We start from the raw sequence: 22,230 nt of genomic DNA on the forward strand, positions 1-22,230 counted from the left end.
TAAAGATATGATGCACCAATGCAGACCAGTTCATTGCTATTAAGAAGTTGGATATGGTTATTGTCCGTGAGAGGGGGCCAGAGAGTTCAGGAGCCTCACAGCCTGTGGATACAGGCTGTTGGCCAGTCTGGATGTTCTGGCCTGTATAGACCTGTACCTTCTCCCTGAGGGCAGCAGATGGAAAAGGTGGCGCGCAGGGTGATGTTGGTCCCGCAGGATACTGTGCACCCTCCTCAGACAGCGAGTGGGGAAGATATTACTGATCTCTGGCAGACTTGTTCCAATAATTCTGCCAGCTTCTTTCACCACCCGCTGGAGTGCTTGCTGGTCGGCCTTGGTGCAGCTGGGGAACCACACTAGAAATCCATACGTCAGAACGCTGCTGATGGCACAGTTGTAGAAGTTCAACATCAGAGATCTGGGAATGTGTGCGCTCCGCAGTCTCCTCAGGTAGTAGAGGCACTGTTGGGCTGAGGACTGAGGTGATATGGTTGCCCCAGGACAGGTCCTCGGTCACAGTTACCCCCAAGAATTTAAAACTGCTCACCCTCTCCACCGCCTCACTGCCAATGAAGAGAGGCAGATGGTTGTTATGGCCCCTCTTCCGGAAATCTACAATGATCTCCTTGGTCTTTTTGGTGTTTAAGACGTTGTGAGCATATCCACTGTGACAGATGAACGGAGAGTTAGAGAGGAACGAGATGGAGATAGATGGAGGAGCAGGGGGTGGTGCTTGTGGGAAAGGTGTGCTAGCTTTACAGATGACAGTGACTCTTGTGTTTCTCCCTGTCAGCTTGCAGAGAATGCATCAGGCTAAAGGACCAACCGACCTCTGTGTGTTTGGTTAACCCGGGGCTGACGGGTGGCACCGTGACGGGGTGTGACAGTGCACACCACAGATGGGAAAGCAAACGTGATGCCCCGTGTCAGCAAGCAGACACCCTGCAGTGACAGCCACTGCTCTCAACACCCCAACCAACAGAGAAGCACAGCGAGCACATGTTTGTGGCTACAAACAGCCCACTATGAGGGCGAGGGGGCACTGACAGCACTCAGGTCAGTTTTGCAGACATAACAGCACAAAGTACGCGTGCTTCTGACGGTGCCGCTACACACTGGACGAGCATTGTAAGAACTAGTGAACGGACACGGGACAAGTTCTTTCTATCCAACATTCTCACACATTCACACTGGATGGGCGTGATACTTGCAGCGAGTATCACGCCCATCCAGTGTGAAGCAGCCAGGGATCGAACCAGCAACCTTCAAAGCTCTCGTTCCTGAGCCACAGCCACGCCCACTATAAGGCGTGACAGAGTGATCTGTCTGTGACAGGACTGTATTACAACCAGGATGTTGAAGAATTTTGAATTTGTTTGCACTTTCCTATTTGAACTCCTGGATGTATTTGCACAGAACTCTGAGGAGAAGCTCGCTGTGTTTCTCATGTTTAGATCATTTGCTGCTCTGTGGGGTTTCGGCTGATTTCACAGACACTGGCGTGATCCACGTTTGCATGTTTCTCCGTACAGCTAATGGGAAAGTAAGCAAGCCAGAGGCTGTCAATGCCGATACCCAGCAGGACAGCAGCTCGTCTCTGTTTCTACTGCGTCTGTCAGCCATTCGACAGCGAGCCGCCACCTTGGGCTCACTATCATGACAGCTGCATGGGTCTGAGTCGAGAGCCGGTCAAGCAGAGACAGAGAACAGACAGAAACATATTAGCACTGTGCACATTTTCACACGCTCCATCCTTAGATCCACAAAAAGGAGACGGTTTGTGATTGCAGGACGAGTTATTATGTTTGAGAAGACAAAGCATCACGCAGCTAATTTTGACTTTTGTCGGATAAATACGTTTCCTGGCCAGATGTCACACACCCTGAGACTTTCTTTTTTTAGCTTCAGTATTTCCTCTGAGCAGAAACTGAATCTTTGTGTTTTCAAGGAGTCCAAGTATACGTTCTCCACCAGTGGGTCAGTGGGTCCCTCTCACTCTCCCTGCACTCTGCTTTTCTCCGGATCTGTGATCAGATTGTGATTGACATGAGCGTCTGAGATAAACTTTAACTTTCTACGTCTGAAAATCCGTCAGTCGCTCCCAAAGTGTCACTAGCACTGGTACGGTTTGTTCGAGCAAAGGCACGCTACTGCTCAGTACAGCAGTCCCAGAAACTCTCCCGTGAGTGTGTTTTGTGATATCTGACACATCAGAGCTAATGTAGTTGAGCTTGAAAGTAGGCTAATACTGTCTACCACTGACACTCCCACACACCTTACCAATCTGAGCCATAGTCTCAGTAAACCTCATCACTCGGGCAACTCACACATGGACTCTTTTCTTTGCACTACGTCTGAGCACTTTGCAACTATTTTGTTCTCAATTGTGTGCTTTTCTACTATTTCTACTATATTTCTCCTGCTTGTCATTTGCTGCTGTCTAATAATGTGCATGAGCACCCACAATTTCACTGTACACGTACAATGATAATAAAAGGCTATTTCAGTCTATTCTTTTTTAACTAGCAGCTCTGAAAACGTGTCATATCCACAGACGGCCACAGGACTTCTACATCAGCCTGGCTCCTCAGGGTGGGGGTCTGGGAGCCAAACAGAGTTTACTGTAAGGTAAAGGGCCCAATGGGGTCAGTGGTTTTCTTCTCATGGCAGGTTATGTGAAAAATGTGTGTTCACCCATAGCATTACGGGGATGTGACTCAACACAGCATAAATGCTGCACTTTGAATGTGGCCGCTGGCTTCTTCTTTGTCATGTTACCTGCACACTGTGGGCCCTTCCTTGACACTACAGCATCCAAGCGTGCCACAGGAAATGCCTTTGTTGACATCCCATGATACAGGTACGTATCGGCATATACCATTATCCAACATCTTTCAAACGTAGGTACACCTTCTGGTGCTGAACGCCTGCAAACAACAAAGGCTCGTTGCTTTGTTAGATATTACTGCATACGAGTGGAATACGTGTGAGCCTTTTGTGGCTGAGTGGGTGGTAATTACACATCTATAGCTTCTGTTGGGCTGACAGCCCGGAAAGTGTTGAATGTCTATTTGCAGCATCTTCCACAGTTGAAAGAGTGCAGCGTGGTCAAGGTCAAATTCGATTTGTGGGCTTTATTTCTGAATGTGATCACACACTTGTCCTCTTCTACCTTTGAGAAGACAAAGAACAATCTGTGGTACAAGTATTGCTTCCTAACAAGTGAAGGGTTTAGGTCCAGTGTTGGAGGTGAGGGTAAAATTGCCTCATAGAACAGCTGGAGAGGCCTAATAAAAAGACAGAGCAGGACATTTTCCACCGTTCACTGTAAAGCAGGCGTGCAGTGTTACAATCAGGTGCTGTGGGTCTAGTGTCAGCCCAAACACAGACATCAGGTCTGCCTCCCCCACACAGATTAGAGCCTCACTGCAGTGGGGCTGTGTGAACGCGTCACAGCCCCACTGTCTCGCTCCAGGGTGAGCCGGCAGGTAACAAGCCATCACATCATCACATCCAAGCCAAACCGAGCCCACTCTGCTGGTGTGGACAGGTGAACCGAGTTCCTCCAGCAGACGGAGCGCGGGGTTGTAACGCTGTGCTAGGAGTGTGCGTGAAGGGACACAAACAGGTCACGGACCAGAGACAGACAATTATTCAGTGAATAATTGTGGTCGTGTGTGGAACAGAAAGCCCGTGTTGGACGTGTGCGGATGAAACTTACCGGGATGACTGTGGGCCCCACGGAGCACGAAGGCTGCAAACACGAGAGGTAAAATCCAGCAACAGCACGACCGCAGTAGTGTCCACATGGCAGGGATGTGCGCGTCCACATGCATACAGCACCCACGAACAACTGTTGACTCTCCGTCCTCACCGTCCACTCAGTGACCGCGCAGCAGGCAAGATGCAGGCGGACGGACCCACAGAGGTCCACACTATTCCCTTCTTATCATACCACTCGCGCGGACGCTGGTGTCTCCGGGAAAGCGCGCGTGTGCGTGTGCACGCAGCTCCTCAAAGCGTTCTCTGGCTTGTGTGGCTGCGGCGGTGGAGGTAGCGCTGTTTAGGCACAGGGACAGAGAACAGTCGGCGCTGGAGCAGCGGGGAGGGTAGCTTTCATCCCTCCACCCATCCACCAAGTAACAAGCGAGCCCTACTCTGCTACACGCTTCAAACGGCCAGAGAGAGAGAGAGAGCGGTCAGTCCTCTGGATCCTAGCGCCGGGGAGGAAGTGCGCACTCTGAGCACACGCACAGATAATTAGAGATGTTCCATCTCCACAGCTTCGGTGTGTGTTCACAATTAAAGGATTGCACCTCCGCCTCAGGTTTGTCTTGGAATGAGTGCAGCGACCGTGGTTATTCAAACAAAATTAACAAAGCCTTGAAATTATAGAACGCTAGGACCGCCGTAATGAATGAATTAAATACACCATTAAATAATTATTTAAATGTGTCAATAATTAATTGAAATTGAAAATAATTAATTAAAATGGGAAATAATTAATTAAATAAATAAATATTTTTGACACATTTAATTAATTAATTATTGACACATTTAAATAATTATTTAATGGTGTATTTAATTCATTCATTTTGGCACACTTGATTCCTTCAGGTCTCACCATGAATTTATTTTATCTGTCAGCCTCACCCATCAAACCCAGGGGGCGGGGTTAACACTGATCGAGTCAAAACCATTGCTTTGGCCTGGTGGCCGTTGTTTTTAAAAGGCGTTTCTGCACACCAACAACCGGCATGTGGAAACGAACTGAACTGAACTTTGAAAAACCCTGTTTGTGTGTCACCAAATACCGCTTTAATATTTTTTAGCTGAGAATGTAGCGGTTTAATCTTAGATATCTGGTCGGTTTGTCAAGATACAGCCTCTTTGCAAAAGTGCTTCGATAATTTCGGAAATGTCTGCCCAGCCCAGTCTCAGGGCAAAGCGTGGGATAGACCCACTCGCCTCCCAAGCAATCGAGCTGTTATTAGCACCGACAAAGCGCAGGCCTGGTACACAGCTGTACAGCTGTAACCCCCGCAGTATGGAACTCCAAAGTGTTCAAAATTAAATAAATAAATAGGTCAAGATGAAATAAATAACTATGTGAATAAATAAGACACAGATATGTAATGTGAGAATGATATTGTGAAATCATGGAACACAAAAAAATGCTCATTATTGTGAAATATATTACATTCTGCTATATAAATTTACTTATTATTGTGAAATATTATTTCATGGTCATTATTTTTCACAATAATAGAGATTATTCCTGAGGCATTTTATTTATTTCCAGCCGTTTTTATTCCAAAATGACCTTTTTTCAAAGTCAGTCTTTATTTCAAAATCCCGTTTTTCCCAGTGGCCAATTGTGCACTGCTGGCACGTCTCTGCGCAGAAAAAAATCTGCGTTGTGCACAAAAAAAAATCTAACCTGAATTGAAATTACAGTAAATACATTAATAATTCTGTTTGGCAGTGTCAGTCAGTGACTGGCTGCTCCAGTATGGGATTAGAACGATGCCACCTTATCCCACAGTCCAGCCAATCACGCGATTCACATTCGTATATACGCAGCTAATCAACATCGCTGACAGGCTATGACAGCGTCCTTATGCGCCCACACCGGTGTTTTAGCGAGCAAAGCGGCTGATGTGGAGTGAAGCCACGTTAATGACAACGACTACAACCACTGGAGATCTGAGCAGGACAGACGGAAGAATTGATGGAAAAAGTGTGGACTTTATACCAGTTTTTAAATTGTGACCAGAGTTATGATAAAAATATATGCAATGTTTGGTTTTCTTCCTGAATACTGTCGTTGTTTATATTTACTGCGGGAAGAAACGGTAAAAACTGCGTTTTATAAGAAAAACGCTGGAAATCACTCTCCGCCTGTGAGCAAAAACAAAACCAAAAAACCCCGCCCTTTCCTATTGGTCAAAAAATGTACCATGTTGACCAATCAAAACATGACATTTAGTTGTTTAGGGAGGGGGGACGTTTTAGGAGTGACGGCGGCTGGCTGCCTCTGCCTCAATTTTATCCCACAACTTAGACATTCACATTACTCACACTCTCATTACACATACATATAGGATCTTGGGGGTGGGCACGATACACGGAATCCAAAGTACCATCAGGGTGTACACCTCACCCCTGGCGTCGTTGCCCACCTCTCAAGGTTAAATACACGTAGACATTGAGGGCTATCAAGGGGGACTATGCGCTTACCTGCTGCTCTCTGGCAGGTAGCTCCATGCCCTCCTGGGTTTTAAATGCACCTTAGAACACACATGCATCAACACTACAATGAGCGGGTGGAGGTAGGTTTGGAGTCTTCTCTCACCCCCATTCTCTGCGACCTGCTGGAGCGGGGGGGCTAGGAGGAGGAGTTGGCCGTCCGACTGCGGTCTGGAGTGTGGGGCCTCCCTGCTGCTGCGGAGTCGGGGCGGTCTGCCTCTCCCCACCGCAGGGAAAAGGGTAACACCACCTGGGTCTGGGTGCAGTTCCCCCCTCCAGGGGCAAGGGTACCTAGACCCGGTTTGTAGAGTACGCTTGGGGAGTGTGATCGTGTGTACAGCGTCTCTTTATGTCTGTCTCCACGTGAGCATGAGGGTGGGAATGGATGTTTGTGTAATGGATGTTTGTATCTGTGTGTGCCTGTATTTCTGTGTCTATATGTCAGGTTGGGTGTCAGGCGCCACCTCTCTGGGGACATCTCAGGCCCTCCAAGGTTTGGAGGCCTATCTCCCCCTACCACCACTTCCCCTGCCAGTGGCGGACTCCCTCAGACATCGGTGCGTTGGTGGTTCTTTGTGTCCGGGGGTGGGCGTCCAGGTACACGCCGGCTCACTCCTTGGCGGCCGCTTATCGGGGCCTGGAGCCTGGGGCTCGCTCGGGCACTTCGGAGGTGGGGTGCCCTCGGCCTCTCGGCCTGGGGCTCGGTCACTCAGGCACAGCTGGCTGCCGCCAGAGCTCACGGGCGCGTCACTGCAACCCCCCCTTGGCTTCTGCTCCGCGGCTGCTGAGTGAGCCCTCATCTGGGACTCTCCTCAGCTCTTTCTGGGACAGTGGCGCGGCTGCCCCTCTGTTGGTCTTCCTTGGTCTCTTGTGTTCTGGGGGCCTCTGGATGTCTGGAGTTTTGATCTCCTCCATACCTGCTTCATGCCCTGGAGGACGGGGCTGTGCCCCCCCACACCCTCTAGCAGATCATTACATGAAGGAACCTTTTAAAAACAAGCGCGTCCATGCTCACAGGTGTACACACGGGTGATCACACCCACAAACTACACCCTTTTTGGCTCCTACCTCAAAGCACACTGTGTTCTGTTGATCTTATGTGCTGCACAATAATGTTTAACATTTAGTATTTACTGTCATATTCCCATAGATCATTGTGATGTTGTTTATTCTATTACTCTTGTTCTCTTCTGCTTGTTTTCTTTTTTCTTTCTCAGCAGGTGATCCAGGTGATTGATATATGCATTTTTTATTTCTTTTTTTTTCTGCTCATTCTGTTGGTTTTTGTCTTTTGCCCTTCTCCCCCGTCCCTCTTCTCAGCTGTTTCTCTTTCCCCCAGTCAAGTCTGTCCCGTATTCAGTAAATGAAAATAAAATAAACAATAAAAGGTGAATCAAATGGACCATTACGGCAAGGCTGGGATGGTCAATTTGGTAAAGTAAATCCGTTGGGCATCTTTCTTTGCCTTTAGACAACAATTCTGATGCAAAAGAGCCAAACGGGACAGGCAGGAAAAAAAAAAAAAAAAAAAAAAAAAAAAGGAGTGACGGCGGTGTTTTGAGATGTGAGAGATTTGTGACGTTTTGCACAAATCTTGTGTAGTTAGTGTGTAGTTAGTGTGTAGTCAGTGTGTAGTGTAGTCAACAGTTTTGTTGTGTGTGTCAGAACAATGAGGCGCCTGCTGAGTGTTACAGGTGTTACAGCAGTGATACGTCTGCTGTTGTCAGGCCTGCAGGTATCAGGCTGTTGTTCTCCTTCATCTCATAGTGGACAGAAATTATTTTTTGGAGCGGCACAAATAATTTGATGCAGAACAGCTGATTGTTCTGTAAATAGTTTGAAATAGTTTAAAATGCCTTGGCTGCATTTTTAGGTAAACATGTTTTGAAGGAAGGAAGGTTCAGGGCTGAAGCAATCAGCATCATGGGCTCATCCGGTTAGAATAAGAAAAAGCAGCCATCTAATTCAGAATTATTCTCAGGGTTCTCCTTTTATTCTCAACTCAAATCAATAAGGCAAAGAAGGAAGGAAAGAAAGACACACATGGACTGCTCTCTCTAAAAAGGACATAAAGTATGATTTAAGTAACTCAAAATGATACATGAACTCAGGAGACTCAAAGAGAAACTCACCTCAGCTGCCGCCCCATGTGGGAGTGAAGAAAGAGTGAGGGGTAGGTGAGTGCAGTCCTTATATACTGTGTGACATATAATGTGTGACAGGTGAGTGCAATTAAGGCCAAGCACCACACCCAATCAAAGGTGAGGAAAAGAAACAAGGTGCATCTGGTGAAGTGAATGTGCTAGAAGGTGAGCCTTTACAACAGCCGCCCCCATATTTCTACTGAGAAATATGTTCAAAGGATCAGAGATGCTCCTTTTCACAAAGCGGGGGCAGAGGAATGCCAACCACCTGGGATGCAGCGGCAGGCCCAGACCTGCAGACCGTTGGGCAGTTTTGCAGGTGCTGGGGGCAATGTACGGGGCTTGGCAGAGGCAGGACCAGGTGATGCAGGAGCAGGCAGCGCCCTGACCACTGGCGGAATGGCAGCCACAGGCGGTGGAACTGGTGATAGTGGCACTGCCGGTGACGACATAGGTACTGCTGATGGTAGAGTATGAAGTGGCTGAATGAATTCGGAGCCATCAGCGGACACAAGGATGTGCTGGAGCGGTTCTCCTGAACCTGAACTGGAAGATGTGAATAAACATTGGGCATGCGTGGAACTGCTCTGGGGTTGGAAGTCTGTGATTGGACCTTGGAGTGTCCACCCTAAGCGGGTTTTGACTGCTGCAGGAGATCCAAATGGTCCATGTCTAACTGGTGCAATAGGCGTAATAAGGTGGGTATGATCAGAGCCTATGAGCAGTAGTGGAGCTGCTTTGTTAGTAAAGGTTAATGGGATACCTTGAAGATGCTTGTATCTCCGTTGAAGAGAGGATACGGGGTAGGTGTGGTTTGAAAGTGCTAAGTGACTTGTAGCGAAGGCATTGTTAATTGTGTATGTTTTCTCTGGATGTGCGATGGGTGAGATTTTGAAACTTACGGAAGAACCTTGAATAGTTTCAACTTCTTGACGGACCGTTCTAAGTGATAATCTCTCTGCTTCCCCAGTTAGATTGAGATGCTGTGCAGCTGATGTTAGAAGAATGGTACGCTGGGAGCCATCATCAAGTACCGCATATGTTTCAAGAGTTCTTTTGCCATTTCGCAGGAGCACTTTCACAACCTTTAAAAGGACACTGGGACAATCATTAGGTCTATCAAAGTGTAGTGTCCTCACTACAGGATTAGTTTCAGTTTTAGATCTCTTATTTACATCACATAGGATCTGTAGATGTAGTCCCATACAGGTGGCACATGCTTTCCTCAGGTCACACTTTGCGGCCTGATGAGTCCTAGCACAACGCCAACACCGTTTGTTTGCTTTTATCCAGTTTATTTTCTCATCCTTTGTCTTCTGAATGAACTCGGGACACTTACTAATGTGATGTTCAGGTGAGCAGCAATATGCACATCTTGCCTTAGTCATTATGATGGGTTGTGCTGCCTGTACAGCAGGGGTGCTCAATACGTCGATCGCGATCGACCAGTCGATCGCAAAGGTAGTATTGGTAGATCGCATGGCATTAAAAAAAATAGATGCCAGCCTATCATCCATCCCGTCACTTGATTGATACAGGGAAGCCAGTCAGATGACATCGGATTTTTTTCTGACGCTTAGGTCGCTGCGCATGTGCAAACAGCGGTGCGAAGTGTAGTAAAACTGACAAGCTAGTCAGCGAGTTAACTCCAATTTTTAGCTCTCGGTTTTTTCTAAACCTAAGAAAGGGTTAAAAATGAGTGAGGGAGCTGGACCAAGTAAGAAGACAAAAATGTATCACTTTCATACGGAATGGGAGGAAGACTTTTTTTTCACGATGTCATTTTCGAAGTGCGTTTGCCTCATCTGCCAGGCTGCCATCGCAATGCCAAAGAAGGGAAATGTGGAGCGGCATTTTCGAACTGTTCACGGAAAATACGACACTACATTCCCGCCGAAAAGCGAGCTAAGAAAGAAAAAGGTGAAGGAACTAAAATCCCAGTTGTCAATGCCAAAGTCATTTTTCACACAACAAACTTCAAAAGCAAAAGCCGCCACCGAAGCATCGTTCCGGGTGAGTCACATCATCGTTAAAAACAAGAAGTCTTTTCAAGATGGAGAGATGGTAAAAGAGGCATTCGTTGAAGCAGCTGACTCATTGTTCCGAGACTTTAAAAATAAGGCAGAAATAACATCTTCGATCAAAGCTCTCCAGCTGTCAAGAAGTACAGTTACACAGCGCTGTGAAGCCATGGCGGAGGATTTAACCCAGCAACTTTGGAAGGACATCGGAGATTGCCAGTGTTTCTCACTGCAGTTGGACGAATCTACGGACGTGAGTGACACAGCCCAGGTGTGCATTTTCATTCGTATGGTGTTTACTGATATCACTGCAAAAGAAGAGCTATTAACAGTCCTGCCCATGAAAGAACAGACGCGAGGAGAGGACATATTTCAGTCGTTCAAAAACTTTATCGAGAAAACCCAGCTCCCAGTGTACAAATTGGTGTCTATTATCACAGATGGAGCACCCGCAATGGTTGGCCGCTTGAATGGATTTATTGCCAAGTGCAGGCAGGACGATGCTTTCCCGGACTTCCTAAATTACCATTGCATAATCCACCAACAAGCGTTATGCGCTAAAATGCTCAACATGAAGGAGATCATGAATGTTGCAACGAAGATCGCCTGTTCTATTCGCGCCAGATCTCTTCAAAGACGGTTATTTCGTGCACATCTGGAGAAGGCTGACTGCGACCACTCTGAGTTGTTGCTACACACTGACGTGAGGTGGCTTAGTCGAGGGAAATTCCTGCAAAGATTTCGAGAGCTCTGTCCGGAGATTAAGGAGTTTTTCCGTGTAGCTGGACAAGCAGAATACATGCAACTTAATGACGGTCAGTGGCTGTTAGACTTGGCATTTTTAACCGATCTGACAAACATGTTGAATGACCTTAATCTACAGCTGCAAGGAAAAGACAAAACAGTGATCAACATGATCAGCTCAGTTAATGCTTTCAAACGAAAGATGCAACATCTCTCTTTAAAGCTGCAGCGCCATGATTTGATAAACTTTCAAAACCTGGCGTCAGAGCTGGAGATGCAGGGGATGGCCTGTTTGCAACTTGACAGTGCACGCTACACAGAGCAGATTGACAATTGTCTGTCAGAGTTTGACAAACGCTTTCAAGACTTTTCTTTGCTCGAGCCAGTCGCTACCTTCATGTGCTATCCTTTTCGGGAAGATGCTGATGTCGATTCACTCGCATCAAAAATTGCAAAACTATTTCACCTGAACTCTTCTGGAGTGGAAGATGAGATTTTGACACTACAAGCCGACATTGAGCTGAAGTCCAGAGATCATGGACAGTTCTGGAACTTACTCACAGAAGTAAAGTACCCCAACATGAGGAAATGTGCTGCCTCTTTGACTGCATTATTCGGCTCCACTTATTTATGTGAGTCATCATTTTCCCACATGAACATCATTAAGTCCAAGTACCGTTCCACCATGACTGATGAACATTTGGAAGTGTGTTTGAGGCTGGCCGTCAGCAGCTACTGTCCGGACTATGCATCCCTGGCTGATTCAATTCAGTGCAAGTCATCAGAGTAAACTCAGGTAATGACAAAAAATTTACATTGTTAATTGTGTTGTGAAATATTGGATATTGCGGTTATGCATGTATATACATTGTAGATATAAAGAATCCTCAATATATTTATAAATAAGTATATGTTTTGGATTTTTGTAGTGGGTAGATCATGTTGACTTGGTCATTTTATAAGTAGCTCACATGCGGAAAAAGTGTGAGCACCCCTGCTGTACAGGATCGGATGCATTTGTCCCATGTAATATTGTTGTGAGTGGAGAGGTGTACTTATGGGCAGGTCGTGGCTGGTTAAAGGATGAAACACGACTGTCCTTTCTTGGTTGACACTTGCATTCAATTTGCAACCAGGATGAGAACAAAGGTAAGTCATACGTCATATCTCCTTGTTCCCTGTAAATGTGCCATTTGAAGCGACTGGAATGCTCTGCGGGCAACTTTTCAAGTAGGCGATCGACATGGGAGCCACAATTTAGTTCTGTCCGTCCTTGATCACCCATAGTGCTAAGCAAACCAACTAAAGCTTGCACATGAAGAGCAAAGTTATCCAGAGTCCAACCATCACCTGCTCTGATAGGAGGAAGCTCCAGTATATTCTTTAGCTCTTTCAATGCTAGCTGTCTTGGTTGCCCATAACGCTCATCAAGGGCTTTGATGGCTTGAGTGTATGGGTCAGGAGCATAGGAAAAGGAAATAGCTAACCGTTTAGCTTGGTCTACTTTCAGATGATCAAGAAGGACATGATATTTGAAATGCTCTGTCTCATGAGGGTCAAGCAGGTTAGTAAGGGCCATTCGTAACAGCCTATACTGGATTTCATCTTCTCTGGTAAGGTCTGGGAAAGAAGGACCCTCAAGTTTATACACATGTGTTCTAGTGCTAACAGGGTGACTAGAACTAGCAGTAATGGGTACCGAAGGTTTTTGTGCATGCAAACCATCAGATGTAGCTGGTTGCTGCTTTACAGGAGGGTGCTGCCTTGGTTCTGGAATGCAAACGAGAGGTTGAGCGGGGTCTTCATCTAGAGGAACAGCAGGTTGAACACATGAAATCTGGTGGGGACCTTGCAGTGGCGTGGCCAGGAAATTAAAAGGAGTCTCATCTGGTGTCGGAAAAACTGGTCTAGGCAAACCACTTGAAGGAACTGCAGCATCTAATATTGTTGAATTAGGGAAAGGAGGGCTAGCAGCCAGAACTTCACCAGAGTGACGGCTAACCTGGGGGGGGCTGAGAGGGTGATTGACATGTTGCTGGATCAATCACTGGGAACTGCTCATGTTGCTGATGTGTTTGGGGAATGGCTTGTAAACCGCAAACAGAGGATTTAATTAAGGCCAAGCACCACACCCAATCAAAGGTGAGGAAAAGAAACAAGGTGCATCTGGTGAAGTGAATGTGCTAGAAGGTGAGCCTTTACAACAAAACAGCTGCAAAAAACTTTGTTGTTTGCAAAACTCGGTTACTTTTTTGAATAAGTAACTATGTGGTAGGACTTGACTTAAGCGGAGGAATGCAGGAGACTGATGCTGTCCAGTGTAGCAAGTGATTTATTCACCATTTTGTGACCCAAACAATATTTACAAAGAAATAAAAAAGAAACTCAAGTCTATAATTAACTCAGTTCAAATAAACATAACTGAACTTAAATCAACGGAAATTAAAGTCAAACTGCACACAGCTACACTGACCTGAACCTTTCTCATGAAACACCTGAGTTCTTCTGCTTAAATCGTCCACTTAACCAAACAATTTCTCCTCTGGGCTATTCCATTCAGTAGGTAAGATGAACATGATTATATTCAATCCTCTACTACTCCTCTTTACTGGCAACATAAACTCTGTGGTGTAATCAATACATATTACAACAATAAATCTATTTCTTTATGAACCCTCTAAAATCAACTTTATTAAATCATAAGAGTTCTTCCCCTCCTGCACTTGGTCTCTTCCTGTGACCTCAGATGAACCCAGAAGCTATAAAGCAGGAAGTAAAACTACATTTCCTCCTTTTGTTTCTGGAAGACAGGTAGATAAGGTAAGTTCTAAACAATACAAATTAACAGTTGAAATAAAGAACATGTTAACTTAACAAACTTGTAGGGATTGATTTAAACCAAGATGTTATATTATATAATCTGTAAAAGTGCAGAACATAAACAAACCCGGGATAGTAGATGTTTGCCTGTTGCAGATTACATGTGAAATATGGTTAAATCAAAGCAAGAATGTTAACTAAGAATATAGACAAATGGTCTTCTCACCCACTTTGTCACAAACTATAAAATTAATTGCCCAACACTGGTCACCAGTGTAACCACGGTAACGTCTGACCCCACTTCCGCCAATCCCTTTATTGTGGCAGGAATGAACCCTGTATAAGTTCCGGGTCAATCAGCTGCATGTTCCCTGCTCCCCTGGCTGCTGTTGTGCCTGTGGTTGGCGTTCTTGTCAGATATTGACAAATTACAGACTACATACCAGTTGACAGCGTGCAATAACCCGGCCGATTCATTCACCTTTACACCCTCTCTCAATCGACTCAACGGTCAGGTTTTTTTTCCCCGTGATCAGCCCTGATCAGCGCGGGATGGCGAGCCACCCGACCACCGCTGCATTGCGGTAGGACTTGCGAACCTTTGGACTAAACTGAACTGTTGACACATGACCTGTCACAGGTCAATGAAACTAAAGTGATCACATACTGGACTAAACCTCATCCCACCTCCTTTTGGAACCTAATAAGCTGTTCTGTATTGTCAACATTATTTTTGTTTGTGATATATATATATATGCATATATTTTTTTTATTTTTTTGTACATCTGTCTATATATTTCTCATAACAAACATAATATATATACTTTTGAGCTCTATTTTGGTTTCCTGTGTTTTATTCACACACTCAGGCTCCATAGACAAAACTACTTCTGATTGCTCATTTTCTATGAAGCTGCAGTCAGGCGCCCTGGTCCTTTACCGCGTTACAAGTGGTGAGCCAGCCAGGAGCCTTTGTGTGTGAATTTTTCTTTTCTTAATTGCTTTGTTTTTGCTGAAATTCAAAAATGGATTCAGTTGCACTTTCTGGCATAAATATATCACAGTCTGTGATGATCTCCGGTGTGTCTAACACAAAATCTGATAACGAAATTCTCGATTACTTGCGTACTTATACCTCGTTACTTAAATGAGGACAATGGAGTAGAGGAAGAAGAAAGGGAACTGGAGCAGCAGCAATTGTCTTCACCTCCTTTCAGACCGGTTTCCACTGACCAGCACGGGGCACGACCCCGTCAAAGCCAGATTGGACCAACTCCAAGAGTATCACTCACAGCACATGATCTCAATCCACCACAAATACAAAGGGTTGTTGTTGAGCATGTGGTCCGAAACCCAGACATGAGCGCCACAACTTCACTACGTCTCTGTGCTTTTTCAGGAAGGATTCCTAAGCCAAGTAGTGAAGCAGATTTTGAATCATGGCGTTCCCAAATTGATCTACTGCTTGCCGACCCCAGTTTGTCAGCTCTACACATCACCAGATGTATTATAGAGAGCCTATTGTCACCTGCTGCTGATTTGGTAAAGGTCTAAGCCCCAACACATTGCCTTCAGTCATACTACGTGTACTTGACTCAGCTTTTGGAACAGTTCAAGATGGTGACGAATTGTATGCTCAATACTTAAATATTCTTCAAAATCCAGGTGAACGACCATCCGCTTACCTCCAAAGACCAAGCAAAGACCACGACCATTTCATCCTCAAGATCTTGATGCTGTAAGGAAACCCCTGCAAAAACTTCTTGACTCTGGAGTTATCAGAGAATCCGACTCACCATTTGCCTCTCCAATTGTGGTTGCGCGTAAAAAGAACGGCAGTGTACGTCTTTGTATTGACTACCGCAAACTCAGTTTGCAAACAATCACCTTCCACCTTCCCAGAAGAAACTGAGACCAACTATAAAGCCAGAAAATTACCTCAACTCCAAAGAGCCATTTGGAGGACGATGGACGCAAATGTGTCAGCAAGCTTTTGAGTCCATAATTGACAAACTTACTTCTGCCCCGTTTCTGGCATTTGCTGATCCCAGAAAACCATACACACTCCACACTGATGCCAGTCCCACAGGTCTTGGTGCGGTGCTGTATCAAGAGCAGGATGGAAAAAACAGAGTTGTAGCATATGCCAGCAGAGGTCCTTTACCGCGTTACACCAGGGTGCTGGAGAGGAGAGTCCATCCGTTAGTCAAACCTCAGATACAGGAGGAACAATGTGGTTTTCCTCCTGGTCGTGGAACACTGGACCAGCTCTTTATGCTCTCAAGGATACTCGAGGGTGCATGGGAGTTTGCCCAACCAGTCTACATGTGCTTTGTGGACTTGGAGAAGGCATTCAACCGTGTCCCTCAGGGGGTCCTGTGGGGGGTGCTCCGGGAGTATGGGGTGTCTGGCCCATTCAGTCCTTACACAACCGTTGCAAGAGCTTGGTCTGCAAAGCCGGCAAGAAGTCAGACTTGTTCCTGGTGGGTGATGGGTTCTGCTAGGGCTGCCCTTTGTCACCGATTCTGTTCATAATTTTTATGGACAGAATATTTCTAGGCGTAGCCAACTGGCGGAGGGCTTTCGCTTTGGTGGTCTCAGGATCTCATCCCTGCTTTTTGCAGATGATGTGGTCCTGCTGGCTTCATCAGGTGAGGGCCTCCAGCTCGCCTTGGAACAGTTCACAGCTGAGTGTGAAGCGGTGGGAGTGAGAATCAGCACCTCCAAATCTGAGGCCATGGTCCTCAGCCGGAAAAGGGTGCAGTGCCCCCTCCGGGTCAGGGACGAGACTCTGCCCCAAGTGGAGGAGTTTAAGTATCTCGGGGTCTTGTTCACAAGTGATGGGAGAAGGGAGCGGGAGATGGGCAGACGGATTGGTGCAGCAGCTGCAGTGATGTGGATGCTGTACTGGTCTGTTGTGGTGAAGAGAGAGCTGAGTGTAAAAGCAAAGCTCTAAATTTACCAGTCGATCTACGCCCCTACCCTCACTAGTCTTTGGTTTCTTTGTTAGAGTTCTGTCTTATGGTTTATGTCTCTGTGTTCTCTAGTTGCTCTGTCTCCCCTGTCAGCTGTATCCCCTTGTCAAGTCCGCGTCTCTGTGTTATGTTTCCTGTTGTACTTTGAAAGTCCGTGTCTCATGTTAATGGGTCTGGTTTTGCTTCCTTTGTCTCGTCAGCCCTGATTTGACCCAGCTGTGTTTCCTTCCTGTCTCTCATTCCTTGATTGCTCCTCTGTGTATATTAGCCCTGTGTTCTCTTTGGTCTGTGTCGCGATCTACCCTTATCTACCCTCATCTTGCGGCGTGTTCTGTCTGCGTAAGCTTATTTTGTATTCTCAGTTTTGTTACCCTTTTGAGTTCAGCATTAAAGCTGTTTTTTGAGTTCATGTCTGTCTCCAGAGTCTGCCCTTTGGGTCCTTTTCCTGCCTGCACACAGCTGTCACATAACACTGTGTGCCGGTGATTGGACATCAGCCGCTGATAAAGTGGGTTGGCTTATAAAGTGCTCTGTTGGGAAATGAGCTCCAGCAGCAATGCGCTCGGGGGAAAAAAAAACTATATTTACTTTTCTTGTGCAGAAAATTGCGCCAACATTGCGTTATATCGAGCACCGGCTGCCCAGTTAAACTGTGACTATCACCAGGTAAAGTGGGTGTGTTTGTTGAATTAGCACCAGGTGTTAAACAGCTGACAGGTGAGGAGGAGGGTGCATGCAGGTGAACTGAGGGCCTGTTGAGCTGATAGCTGGTGTCGTGAGAAAAATGTCAGCTCGTTCTTTATGTTACAGAAGCACAGAGACAAAAGACCAGGCGGAAAGAGACGATCGTTCGGTGAAAATGAGAATCTGCGAATGCAACATGTGGAACACGGAGAGTGGAATATGTAAACAAACCGGTTAACCCCCCTTCCCCCCAAAAGTCAAACAAAAAAAATACAGCTGGAACACCGGGGCTGTGAGCTCGGTGCACTCTGCATGCCGACTGTTAGCAGAGCTAGTGACATCTCTGAAAACATCTGAGTACTTTTGTAAACATGTTCTATGTTGACAACCTGACCAGACGTGAAGATTACGGCGCGACATTCGCGGCTAAAACACTATTAAAAATGTAGTTGGTGACAGAAAAACGGGGTATTTTAAAACTACACCACCACCACTGCTGCCTGTGATTTGAAATGCATTCTGGGATACCTGGCTGCCCCAAGTCCACACAAGCAATCGATTATCTAGGATCGACCTGTCTTGACTTACTTTGCACGGCAACCAATCAAATGTTAGAGAAGCTGCAGTGGCAGCATTAGCCCTGCCCTCTTAGTTTGATGAGTGAGGCTGACAGACAAAATGATTTCAAGGTGAGACATGAAGGGGACAATAGTGCCAAAATGAATTAAATAAATACATCATTAAATAATTAATTAAAACTGTTAATAATTAATTAATTAAATGTGTCGTAAATAAGTATTTAATTAATTATTTTCCATTTTAATTAATTAATGACACATTTAATTAATTATTTAATGGTGTATTTAATTAATTCATTATGTCAGTCCTGGCGTTCCATAAGAAATATTTCTACATTTCCTTCATTAAATAGATCAATAAAACTCCTCACGTTAGTGATCAGACCCACTCGACATTGGACGTCAGATAGACGATTGTCATCCGTGACCAATTCTGGACTAGGTCCACAATTCTGACATCCAACCATGACCCAACTTGGACATCAATATGATGTTCAACATTTGAAATTGGGACTGGAAGTCATGTGGATTTATGTGACAGGTACAGGAAATGTATAAAATGAATAAATAGATTTTGTTTATGAATATCATCATTATGATACATATGAATACAGGTCATTTTAATATGTGTTAGCCTGTTGATTTATTCAGCACATGTGGATTGTTGTTGTTGTTGTTTGCATTATCCTTTTTTAAAACTGTTTATTTATTGATGTTAATTAACTTCTTTATAACCAGATTAAAACTGTAATTTATTAAAATTAGTTGAAATCTTAAAAACGTTGAACTCAGTGTAACAATGTAAAATACTAATGCTTAAAGTATTTAGAAAAAAACTGGGTTTTTTTAAAAAAAAGGAGTACAATGTTTGTAATAAATTTAAAAAAGCATTTGCATTTCATATGGTTCATTTTTACAAGTATCATGTTTTATTGTGAATAGCTTTGTAAGAGGAAGTGAATGAAGTTGTGATCTGTAGCCTGCTCTGAGAGGGGAAGGTCTTTAACCAAACAGCATGACTGGTATCTGCCCCTTATTGCAAGGAGGAATAGGATGAGCACGATAGAGCTACAAAATTACCTCCAGCATGCCACTTATGTGTCTCTGACCAGTGAATCAGAAACAGACTCCATGTGGGTACCAAGGGCCTGATTTCCTTTAACAAGCTCTGTGCTTTCTGCCTAAAACTGTGGATTGGCATTTGCCACATAATACCCCAGGACACCATCACTTGTCTTGTGGTGGACCACTAGAGGGCTCCACTCACACCTAGTGTTGAGGAAGTGTGTTGCTGTGTTTTGTGGCACGATGTGTTCAGTTGAAGTATGGAGAGGAATAAAGCAGGAGTGAGAACTAAGAGCTCCGTGTCATCCATGCTTACCTCCACATTGGTGACCCCTGACTCGAGCATGCTATGGGCCGAGGATAACGCAGACTCCGCTATGGATGCGTCAGCGGCCACCGGTCCTCCACCCCCTGCTGCAGCTACGTTTGCTGTGGCGCTAAAACCGCCGGACTTTTGGCTCCACGATCCCCCATTGTGGTTCGTGCACGTGGAGGCTTAGTTCACCCTTCGCGGCATCTCGGCTGACGACACGAAGTATCACCATGTGGTGACCTCGCTCGACCCGCTGGCCACCCGTCGTGCGATGAGCCTCCTCCAGGACCCACCCGCCTTAGGGAAATACGCCGCCCTTAAAGAACTGCTTCTTCGGCGCTATGCCCTCTCCGACGCAGAACGAGCCAAAAAGCTTCTCACCCGGTCAAGCCTGGGTGGCGATACGGCTCTCGAGCTCATGGAGAACATGCTGTCATTGCTCGGCCCGGATGACGGGGATTTCCTCTTCGCCCACCTCTTCCTCCGCCAACTGCCGGCTGCCATGAGAGCTGTCCTTGCCAACTCCCCGCTTCTGGCTGCGAAGGATTATTGCTCCCTGGCTGAAGAAGCGGATCGTATTCTTCTGGCTAGCTGCACTTTCGACGTCCACGCCCCCGGTGGCACCTTCCATGCCTCCACCTGTCTCCCCCGGAGCATCCGCCCCTTTGCTGACGGCAGGGATTGCTACCATCTGTTTCTACCATCAGCGTTTTGGTGCCAAAGCATGTCGCTGCCTGCCGCCCTGCGCTTTCACGGTCCAGGGAAACGGACCTGCCAGCGTGCCATAGCAGCCGTGATCGCTGGCAATACAGAAAGGCTGCTCTTCATAGAGGACTCGTGCTCCGGGAGACGTTTTCTCGTGGACTCCAGCTCCCAGAAGAGCCTCCTTCCCCCGAACACCGCCGAAAGGCTAGTAGCGAACTGCGGGCCGCAGCTCATTGCAGCTAATGGCTCTCCCATCACAACATTTGTGTTTCTGAAGTTCTACAAAAGGCCTGGGAGTTTAAGGGTTTAGAGACTTTCAAGAGTTGAGGACTGCACTAGTAACCCATAATTAACGATGGCTTGCATAAAATATACCAAAATGAAAAAAAGACCATTAATCTTAGCAGTTACACTCGGTTTATAGTGAATAAGCCATAGGTGCAGCAGTTAAAGCGTTAACTGCTCTGAGGTAGACGTGAGTTGCTCTAAGCCAATGAGCTGCTGAAACAGGGTGCAGGGCCTCGCCCGCCATCTCCGTCTGAGAGAGCGCAGGCTTTTCTCCTCTCTTGAAAATCCTCCATGAGCACGCTAGCGAGGAAAAAGACATGGAGATTCACTGAAACGAGGTATGGAAAAAAAACAATAGAAACGGAAGAGTTAGCATTTACTGCTTATGAAAGATCGTTTTATGGTATATGTACTGCTAAGTCAAGTAACTAGCTGGTTCCTTTTACATTGTTTGGTCGAGGAAGGTCGGGAGTTAAAGACGATGCCATTTCATCATTCCTGCGCCATCTCGCGCTGCTCCGCCTTTCTTTTCTGAGATCGGTGAGCAAAGTGTTTTAATAGTTCATTGTTTATCTGCATTTTCATGAGTTCTTTGCGAGCAAAATGTTTGTCTAGTGTTTATTGGGAAATTGTTTAGAAATACTTTGTGGAAAACTTTATTCAATGTACTGAAAAAAAAAGCATTTGAAACCGATGCACAGATTGTGTGTTTTATTGTTTATTTTCAATTTGTAACATGGGTAACGCTGCAAATAATACATCTTAGGTGATAGTGGACTGTGATTATATGAGAACTTAATATGTCCTATGACACTGTAGTTGACAGGTCAGGTTTTTTTGTTTTCCTTTGTGTCTTCCTTTTGATGCATTGCAACGGATCCTGTAATCGATGGCGAGCCAACCCCGTTGACGGACCAATTGACTTTGTTCTGTGCTGCACAGCAGAGTGTGGTAGGCCAGCTGCAACAAAAAAAAAAAAAACACACCACGCCACTTTGAGCTTACTGTTCCCCTTCTCAGTGTTGGGAAGGTTACTTTTAAAATGTATTCCATTACAGAATACAGAATACATGCCCCAAAATGTATTCTGTAACGTATTCCGTTACGTTACTCAATGACAGTAACGTATTCTGAATACTTTGGATTACTTAATATATTATCATGCTTTTTACAACAACGTGAATGTACTATTGCTGTGTGATTTATTACTATTACTGAAGGTCCGCGACTCCGAACTGTAGTAAAGGGACCTCTGACTAATACGGCGGGGTCCCTGTCGGCTCGTAGCCGAAAACTAGCTTTACTTTGTTGTGTGGGTCAACTTTTCTTGCGAGAGACAGAGCGAGGCGTTGAAAGGCTGCTCCAACGGAACTTATTGTTTTCGGAGGAAAACACGAACACGGTGTACAGTCGAGTCTTAATAGCTTACTTACAACTGGGCTCGTCAGGCACTCTTCTTGGCTGCAGTGGTTATTATTATATTTACATGCTTCCAGCTCCCGTTTTTCCTCGATGACAACTCGTACCTTTCCACTCCCCTTTTTCTCCCTCCTAGCGCTCACAGACACATAACGTGTATGGCAGTCCATTCTCCCTGCAGCACGGACTACACTGCCCATGATGCTACATTCTTTAGAGCTATGC

General features: G+C 45.7%; 1 protein-coding gene across 1 annotated transcript in view; it reads right to left on the reverse strand.

Annotated features, from left to right (window-relative positions):
* LOC113023072 (receptor-type tyrosine-protein phosphatase gamma-like) overlaps nucleotides 1-4,404 on the reverse strand; it is a 328,780-nt gene extending 324,376 nt beyond the window's left edge. Inside the window, exon 1 of the mRNA XM_026169152.1 lies at nucleotides 3,722-4,404. Within this exon, the coding sequence (XP_026024937.1) occupies nucleotides 3,722-3,836 (115 nt within the window). The 5' untranslated portion in view covers nucleotides 3,837-4,404. The remainder of the gene's footprint in view (nucleotides 1-3,721) is intronic.
* Between the last annotated feature and the right edge of the window lie 17,826 nt (nucleotides 4,405-22,230).

Source organism: Astatotilapia calliptera, chromosome 5 (assembly GCF_900246225.1).
Source record: "Astatotilapia calliptera chromosome 5, fAstCal1.2, whole genome shotgun sequence".
NCBI lineage: Eukaryota > Metazoa > Chordata > Actinopteri > Cichliformes > Cichlidae > Astatotilapia > Astatotilapia calliptera.